We start from the raw sequence: 9267 nt of genomic DNA, 5'->3' as shown, positions 1-9267 counted from the left end.
ATCTCAAAATCAATATTTCCGAGTTCTGTCTGATTTTGCTTGATCGCATCACATAGATATATTTGATATATACATGTATCAATCAATGGATAAATATGATTTTAAAAATCTTATTGTCTTCCTCTTTCCTTCACACACTTTAACTCATAAAAATGATTAAAAACTGGCATTTTTATCACTTAAATCTAGCTATAGAAAAAATATTAAATTCGTGTACATCGTGGAACACTCAACTACGCTTGTTACTCGCGACTAATCATGCTAATACACGAAGCGCACAATGCTACTCTCTGGCGTCCATATTAGCGAGGTTATCTGCGTACAACAGCTTACTACGCTCAGCCACGCAAAGAGTATGTTCCACGATGTACACGAATTATGTAATTTTTCTATACATGTATATATATATGACTTTGTAGAGATCCATAACAGTTGCTCAAACTTCATTGGATTTCAAACACAAAATATTGAAAAATACTATCAATATCAGTTTAAAACTGAAGTTGTACTTTAAGATTCATAAAGTGGTCATGATCTCAAATATATATAATATTTGCTTAAACTTAGAAACTGACATGGTACTGGTAGCGTTTAAATTGCTTAATTTAAGAAAATACCACCTCAAAAAGCAATCTTGAAGTTTCAGTTACTTCATGAAGATGAAATACATAAATAATGATGATTCAAATTTCAATGCAACTCTGAACATACCTTCGCAATCAATACTTTTTAAGATGAATGACATTCAGTTTCAATTCTTGGCAGTTGGCATGTCCAATTTCTATCACCTACACGGTGATACTTGACTTTGACCATTTCAAATTTGACATAAAACACTTCTCCTGGTAACAATGATCGCTTGTAAAATATCTTCTACACATTGTAATATTATCAAAAGAATTAACCAATATTCTTTCCATAAAATTTTTCCAGCAAAAGTTGTACGTACTTCATGTTATTCAAAATTGTGAATCCATCAATATCAACTTGTATACCAGGGATAGGTAACATATTTAGGTAACTTTTTGAGTATCAATGGAAGTTGATCTTTGAGTTTTTCCCACCCATGATGACAAAGTTTTTATTGCCAGAGATAGTCACACTACTCTGGTATTGTCCTTGATTCACTCTGGTTGTTCCTGTTGCTCCTCTACTACTGGAGTTGCCTTGATGAGGGTTGTGTATTCTAGCTGTCTGTGGAGGTACAGCACTGGCTGACGCTGATGATGTTGCAGCAAATGGCGTGGCATCTGTTTCATCTGCAGAACAAATTTTCAAAGAATAATATTATTAGACAATATGAATGTGAACAAACAGCACTTGGACTAAAGTCTTATTCAGATTTCATTTGACAGCTTAACCATCGCGTATACGCGCGCGACGTCAAGCGTGTGCATTGGACCTTGTGCAAATAATACGCGCTGGACGGCTAGCAGTACGCTTATTTTGTAAAAGGGAATCTGAATAAGACTTTATATCCTAGAATACTTCTACTGCATTCTAGATTTCATAGCCAATGAAGAATTATTGATTGACCTGTGGATATTCAAAAGCCTGACATATCACATCCACAACTTAAACCTGACCCAAAATCTTTCAGTTAGCAACAGTCAATATGTCTTCAATACGTTCTTAACCCTGCCCCCTGCTGGTTACGCCACTGCAAGGCAGACCAACAAGATGGGTCACTGACACTGCTTCGGGAAACTTAAAAGGAAACACAAATGGTACCACATGATGGCAAGCCGACAGCCAATATCTCACTCATTGAATGATTCAAATGGTAGTACACACAGTCAGTGGCGAGTCACTGTACATTTAGAGTGGGCGGAGGCATGTATTTCAACATCAATCCAACATTATTCCCATGCAGAAAAAAAAAAAAAAAGGTAATTTTATTATTGGTCATTGTCAGACAAGATATTTGAGTATCTTGTTTGGATTATTTTGATTCCAAAATAGCAAATATTCATAATAGGATGTCTTATTTACATCATGTATTGTTATATGCAGTACTTGCTTAGAGCATCAGAACAAAAGTTAAAGGTGTATATTAAAAATAAGGTATTACAATTGCTAAATATAATTATTGTTAGTAGTAGAAAAACAAGCACACATTGTTTTGTTCATTACTTGATTTTGCACATGTGGAAAAGACCTACTGAGAGTGAGAGGGCTTTGCAACATTTTTGTACAGACTAGTACATCTGCATAAACATAAAGCAATACTGTAGAATTCAATCTACAAGCACATGCCTTTAAATGAAGTTTTTTTGACATTACTTGGAGTTAGAGCAACTATATTACTGATACAGTAATTGTTTTTGTGGAGGGTGTCTGCCTTTCATCTCTTTCATCAAAAAACCCTCATTTAGAAGCATGTATGCTTGTAGATGGAATCCTACAGTATATCTCTTACCTTTTCCAGATTTTTTCTGTGGCATTTTGGTGATGTCTGTATTATCTAATGAGTGTACTAAATGTCCATATGCTTCTTGTTGCATTAAGGCTTCACGGAAATGGTAAAAGGCAAGTGGTCCTCGCTTCTCTAGCAAGTTTAGTAGTCTGGCTACTCTGTCCTGAAATACGATTCAAAAATAAAAAGGATTTAACATTATTTAACTCTTTATAGTGCTAAACCAATCAACATTGCATGGGGGAGAGGAGTGGTAGTTTTCCAATGTTGACTTGACACGAAAGCGTTGCAAGACTTTTTCCATGATCATAGCAGTTATAAATCTACAGTCTACACCATAAAAATAATGATCAAAGTAATAAAAGGACAGATTTGAATTTGAACAATAAGTCTTGTAATTATGTAAATTCTAAAACTTAAAATAATCTTGAGGCAGGTCTAATAGTCATTGTTAGGGACTCGGGTTGAATTAATGTGCAAATTATCATCAAAATGCTGGCAAATCTATGTTTACCTACTGCCATATCTGGTGTGATTGTCTCCAAATTTTAAAAATTTGTCATAAAATTTGTATTATATCACGAATTTCTAAAAAATAAAAAAATTGTCATCAGAAGGACATTCCTTGTATTCAGAATGCAATTCGATTTGTCTGGTGTACTCTCAGCTCCCTCAAAAAATACTGTGTAAACGTTAATATCCGATTCCTTAAAAAGACTTCAGGACAGATTTAAATTTGAACAATAAGTCTTGTAAATTCTAAAACTTGATTAACTTTGAAGAAAAAAATGTTGATGCATTTCTGATCTAGTCTTTGTTAGGGATTCGGGTAAAATTAATTTGTGTTTCCAGTATAACCTACTTGATTTGTTGGTTCTGCTTTTAGATCTTCTGCCATATCTGGTGTGATTGTCTCCTTGCCAATAAGGAATTCTAACACCGGGTCAACTGGGTTGATGTTGTCAACTAGTTTTGTACGGTTACCCCGCAGTCTGTATTTATCATACTCATTCATTATGTTAAATCAATTCAACCTGCAAGAAAGGTTGCAAGAGAAAGTGTATGTAATATTTTTTATAAAAACAAAAATTAATATTTGCACAACAAGGTTAATGCACATTAATATACATTGCAGACTCATCCACTTCACAACATTAACTTTCCGCATTCCACACACTTATTTACAAACTATTGCTACATGCCCGAATGGAGTACCAGTCAATTGCTGCTGCAAGCATCTTCATTACTGATTTGCCTTTGATTTGCCATTGATAAGTGTCTCACAGGCTACTCCAGCACACGATCTGACACTGGCAGTACATGTAAGTATTTATGGCTACACATAAACTGATCGTTTGTATAAAGCGTGCAAGACGTACTTTAAGTGACAGGTAGGGTTTTACATGTAGCTTTGATTCAGAACTGCCTGTCCTCCCATACCTGATGGTAGTTTCAAACTGTCAAGTAGTCATTCTTTGTAATTTTGAAAACAAAGTACAAAGCATGCACCAGTTACGTACTCATCCTAATTATTTCTGATTATTCCCTTTCCTTTAATTTGCAAGTGTAAATTGCTATCCTGCTAGCGCACATACAATACATTATCCGTGGCCCTTTCCAGATTTGACAGCATCACTTGCACGATAATAAAAGTATATATAACTTTGATATCAGATTTTGTCTTCACATGTTTGTCCACTTCAAACATCTACTTCATTTGAGCTCAAAATGTAGAAATATACACTTTGAGCTCATCTTATAATAATAGCTATACAACAGGGCAAGGAAAGAAATAGACAGGTGTCAATTATAAAAACCTTGAATATATTTACATAAACAAAGTCAAGTAAAACGCAATTGTGGACAACTCAGCTTGGTCGTGTTTACTCAAGAAAACTCAAGAAACTTGCAAATTTTAGAAAAGAAGTTGCATTGCGTTCGAAATACTAGCATTTGTGAGTCAAGTTATTTATTTTTGATAACAATACAAGGACCATTTCCTCTATCTTCCCAATCTGGGTGTTAAATTGATATACCTAGATTTGGAAGACGATTACTTTATTCATGTCGTATTTTATTCATACATGTCGTATGTATACGGATGTTGAAACTTTAAAAAGTAACAGTCCCCAACGAATTTAGATATGAGCTCTTACTTCGCTTTGATCTTCCACTCCCCAATCAGGGAATTCCCTTTTAACAAAGGAGCACCAGCATAGTATATGGTACTGCAGCAATTAGCTAGATCATCTTACTGCTAGTAAGTCCATTGCAAGGGTCAGTCATGACTAATGCGCAAGAACTTTGGTGTAGTACTAACATCGGCCACCATGGTCTAGAGTACTCAGGTAGCAGTGGCAGTTACTAGCGAAGTCTAGCTTTGAATTTTCTCACCAATATCTTCACATTCAAGGCGATCTGAGTCCTTTTTGAAATCTAGTAGAAAGCAATTAATCCCCCACTCAAAATAAATGTGTTGTCATCCTTGAGCAGAAATCCGCGGGAAAGGTTACTTTTTTCACGCATCGTTGCAGTCCGCACAGACCATGTTTAAGGTACGGTACGGTTCAATTTCATGCTATTTTGCAAAAAAGGGTACTGGTATACAGGACATTTCAGCATCAGTGTTTAAAGTATGGATTTGATGGACATCATTGGGACATGAGGATGGCAATTAGGGTATGGATTTAGAGGACATGAAGGGCCTGTCTATTGACCACATTTTCTGGCATTTCAACAAACTGTCATACATCCATCTTCCTGTAGCCCGGGGGGGCCACTCACATAAATGGTCTGCGTGACCAAAAAAACAAGTAAAAAGGTGTGTTTTTTTAGGCAAGGCAAGCTACGCGCATGACACATTTAGGGTAGTTTTCTGAAACTGAATAATTGAACTTGTTTAGGGTACCTTTTAAAATTTTTGGTAAATTACGAGTCCAAAAAGGTACATTCTTTCATTTTTACTAGCCAAAAAACTCATTAGGGGGTAAATGTTATATTAAATTACCTTATTAATGGCCTAATTTGCTGGTAGGGTAAAACTTGTTTAGGGGGTGTTTAAAGAAAATTTGGTCACGCATGCGTACACTATCATACTTGAGTGGCGCCCCTGGGTCCTGTAGTAAGTCCTTTTAAATTGGTGAGTATCATGGATTGAATATTTGTTTTGATGAAAGTCAAAGTGTCATAATACCGGTATTTAAATTAAGGTCTACAACTATAATTTTATGTATTCAGACTTTTCTTCAATTCCCCATATTCGATCCAGAAGTAAGTTACACTGGGGAGGTCATGATTAATATACCGTAATTTACTAGATTTTGCGGTTCTCGGGTTGGGTGGTTCTCTAATTACCCAACACCCGTTACCCATATAGGCCTACTTGCCCTGACCTTTTAAACTACTAATAGGCCTCTGTACGTGTGCCGTTTTGGAATCCGATGAGATGCACCTGCACGATTAACCACACTGTAATGCTTTCCGATGCTTGCACTGCGCCCGTCGGTATACTCGCGTGCATCGCCGATCGCACTTTTCATGAAAGCACGCGTTAGAAGCCCGCAGCGCGATAGCCCAGCGGACAGAGGGCAGACGGACGGACACGCCATGATTAGTATTATGATGTAGGCCTATATCATTTTTTATGTATATCATGACACAACATTATGACAAACAACGCACATCGTCATCATCCCTATATCTTCGTGTCAAAAATTGCTGTGATAGTACAGCGAATCCTCACGTTTTTAAACAGCTACGCATGGCGATTTTGTTAGAGATAGGCCAAGCGACTCAGGCTAAGCATACCATGACTATCATATGAGATACAACAGAGTTTCTATATTCTACACATTATTACGATTTGTGCATGCTCTTACCCCATATGTGACCCCTCAGCACAACTGAGCCCGGATGTCGCCAGTGCCACTATTGAGATATGCTCCATTGAACTTAACAATAAACAATAGGAAACAAAGGATTTATTGACTGTTTTATTGATTTTTCACTACTTACTATATATAGACATGATATACATCATTTTAAAGCTAATTTCAAGCAGAATATTTTGGTTGAATATCTCAAAAATGATGATTGGCGACATCCGGGCTCAGTTGTGCTGAGGGGTCACATATGATGTTGCTATTACCTCGGCTATTACAAGAAAAATCTATTTGTTTTCAGGTAAAACCAGGGCTTTGTTTCCAGTACACTAACTTGAAATGCAATACACTAATTAGCGGCAACTGCTGTTTGTTGTGTATATGTTTTCCTGCATATTGTCCGTAAAGATTTTTAAATCGCCCGTAAAAATTGTGATATATTTAATTTTGAGAAATTATACTTTATAGGTATAAAGGAACACGTTTAGCCCATTCAGTTAAGTTCCAGGTGCAAGTCCTATAACACAATGCATATAACTTTCTTTATGTCAATAATAGAATATTGATTTCAACGGAGTATGGAGCACACCGACATCGCCTGGCTAATAATTACTTTGTCAGCAGAGATACTAAAATTAATCCCCGGGATCGATACACGTGAATTTGCACGAGTTTGATATGAGAAGAAACTCTTTGGATACCGGGGTAGAAAATGATGAATATCTCCCGTAAATGATTTCGTATAAAGAAACCAGATGTGGTCCCTTGCACTTGAATATATATTTTGAACAGATATGATAGTCGTTAGCTTGCGTCTTGAGAAAGAACCGCGCGTCTTGAGCCAAAAACTGACAATAATTCTGATTTATGTGCCAAATTATATAGCGCAGTGTATAGGCCAATCGTTGAGGTAGTCTAAAAGAATATGACCTATGGCGAACCATGCTCGACCCACACATCAGCGAGGTCAGTAACCGGCTAATCGAATCGGGGCTATTCGCCACTTGCACGGTTCCGCCATTATGCACTATATGCGGGGAGAGCCTCGAACTGGCAGCATACATGAAAGGAAGAATTACGTAACCTTACACAGAATGTTATATGACTGGTTCAATTCCCATTCATGTATGCTGCCAGTTCGAGGCTCTCCCCGCATACATAGTGCATAATGGCGGAACCGATGCAAGTGGCTAATTGTCAATAGCCTTAGATGTTCTTGCCCATTATGCGACTCACAACTATTAAACAGGTCAATACAAAATGGCCATGCGTGGCGGTGGATTCACCCTACCATGGCGATTTCTGCCTTGAACTGATGAAGATATCGGGGCGATGAATCGTGACTGTGTGGAGCATATGCATGCATGGTCACGGTGGAAAAAATATTTATAATACAGGGACAGGGTGTTGACACTGTGCAACGTTTACATTATTGCTAAACCTGTATTTTATTAGTAGTAATAATAACCATCAGTCTTTATTGTTCCTTTCAAACAAAGAAAACGCCTGACATTCATGTAAGCTTACGGCCATATGGGAAATTCCACAATGACAAACAGATACCTGACGAATTCAACAACCTTTGCCTGGACTTATTACAACTGCATGTTGTCTTGTTTTCACGTTTAAAGCGAGTCAATTTATATTTATTTATAATCAGAAAAGTTGTTACTGAAATCGGGACACAAAATATAGCATAGATACCAAAAAGGCACTTACCTTACTTACACAATACCAAAATTCGCGCAGCCCTGGTCCCGACTTCGCATGTAAACAATGATCCAGTTGCTCACTTCCGGTTTACAAATTTTGCAGCCGAGTATAGCCTATGGCAAGCCAAATGCTCAATAAACAAATTTGAGTTTTTCTCATAGAAGGCCCCTATTAGGCCTACTCACGTTTTTCACCAACAAGAGCTTGTCAAGTAAAACACTCAGGCCCGTGCGCAGGATTTCATTTGGGGGTGCTGATTTTGAAAAAGTGGATTTTTTTCCAGGGGGATGGGGCGATTTTGTGAAAAGCCTGTGGACAAAATTTGGACTTTTCGTAGGCCTACCGATTTAGCCCGAAACATCATGGCCCTGTTCCTTCCTCACTAGGGTTGATAAAGGTGTGAATACCTCGGGCTAATACCGATTAAAACATTTAAATCGAAATGAGTTTTATTTCAATCTATCCCGGGAGTCAGATTTGGTCCCATTCTTAAAATTACACTACACTATAGGCTAATTGAGTTTTCTCCTTTTTGCGGCAATTTTGCTCATCATGACCCCCCCAAAAAAAAGAGCTAGTTATGGTGCCCGGCCATAGGCATACACCTTTATGGTGAACTTTCTTTGGTTTATAATTAAAGTTATCACATGAAACACAAATGAAAAAGTTTATCAGAAAATGCTTTGTCCTCAAAAACTTATCAGAAAAACTGTAAAAAAAAACCAAAAAAAAACCAAACCTACACATAACAGGCCTACACATGTGCTAACAGGGAGCCTAGCATATAGCCTAAATTGTGGTTTGTTTTATTCATCTGAAACACGAAACGTTTTACATCATCAGACGTTTATTAATGTTCCAATATTTTTGTGGTGCAAAACATGACAAAAATGCACGGTTGACGAAACTGCACGGCGCATAGGCCTATAACCAAAGTCTAACCAAATTGCACGGTAGTGACGACGTAGGGCGTAAAATATACAGTTTATTTATTGAATGACATGTGACCAACAATCATATCAACCAATCAAATGACAAGGATCTACTATTGTTATAATATAAAACGGTATGTAGGCTTAATATAATGAAAATGAAAATCTAAAATCAAGGATAACTGTTGTAGGCCTACATAACAAATCTATACTTTCATTGTGAAATTTGTACTCTGTGAAACACTGATTTTTTTTTAGCTTCTAATATGCCAAAAACCAGGAGATTGATACAACATTGGCTTAGGAAGATTTTCAACATGGGGGG

The 9267-nt window shown here is 37.0% G+C and overlaps 1 protein-coding gene across 1 annotated transcript; it reads right to left on the bottom strand.

Annotated features, from left to right (window-relative positions):
- Window positions 1-299: 299 nt before the first annotated feature.
- LOC140167379 (caspase-2-like) lies at window positions 300-8094 on the bottom strand. The gene is made up of 4 exons (XM_072190688.1): window positions 8017-8094; window positions 3279-3450; window positions 2420-2579; window positions 300-1259 (listed from the first exon to the last, which is right to left on the bottom strand). The coding sequence occupies exons 2-4, from the start codon at window positions 3429-3431 to the stop codon at window positions 1033-1035; spliced, it is 540 nt and encodes a 179-aa protein (XP_072046789.1). The 5' UTR covers window positions 3432-3450; window positions 8017-8094; the 3' UTR covers window positions 300-1032.
- Between the last annotated feature and the right edge of the window lie 1173 nt (window positions 8095-9267).

The sequence above is a fragment of the Amphiura filiformis genome, chromosome 1 (assembly GCF_039555335.1).
Source record: "Amphiura filiformis chromosome 1, Afil_fr2py, whole genome shotgun sequence".
Lineage (NCBI taxonomy): Eukaryota > Metazoa > Echinodermata > Ophiuroidea > Amphilepidida > Amphiuridae > Amphiura > Amphiura filiformis.
This window is presented reverse-complemented; position numbering and strand designations above follow the sequence as displayed.

Coding starts and splice junctions, on each gene's coding strand:
- LOC140167379 (XM_072190688.1), bottom strand. CDS start 3,431: ATGAATGAGTATGATAAATACAGACTGCGGGGTAACCGTACAAAACTA. Junction 2,580..3,278: donor AAGCAGAACCAACAAATCAA/GTAGGTTATACT, acceptor ATCGTATTTCAG/GACAGAGTAGCCAGACTACT. Junction 1,260..2,419: donor ACAGAAAAAATCTGGAAAAG/GTAAGAGATATA, acceptor TTTGTTCTGCAG/ATGAAACAGATGCCACGCCA.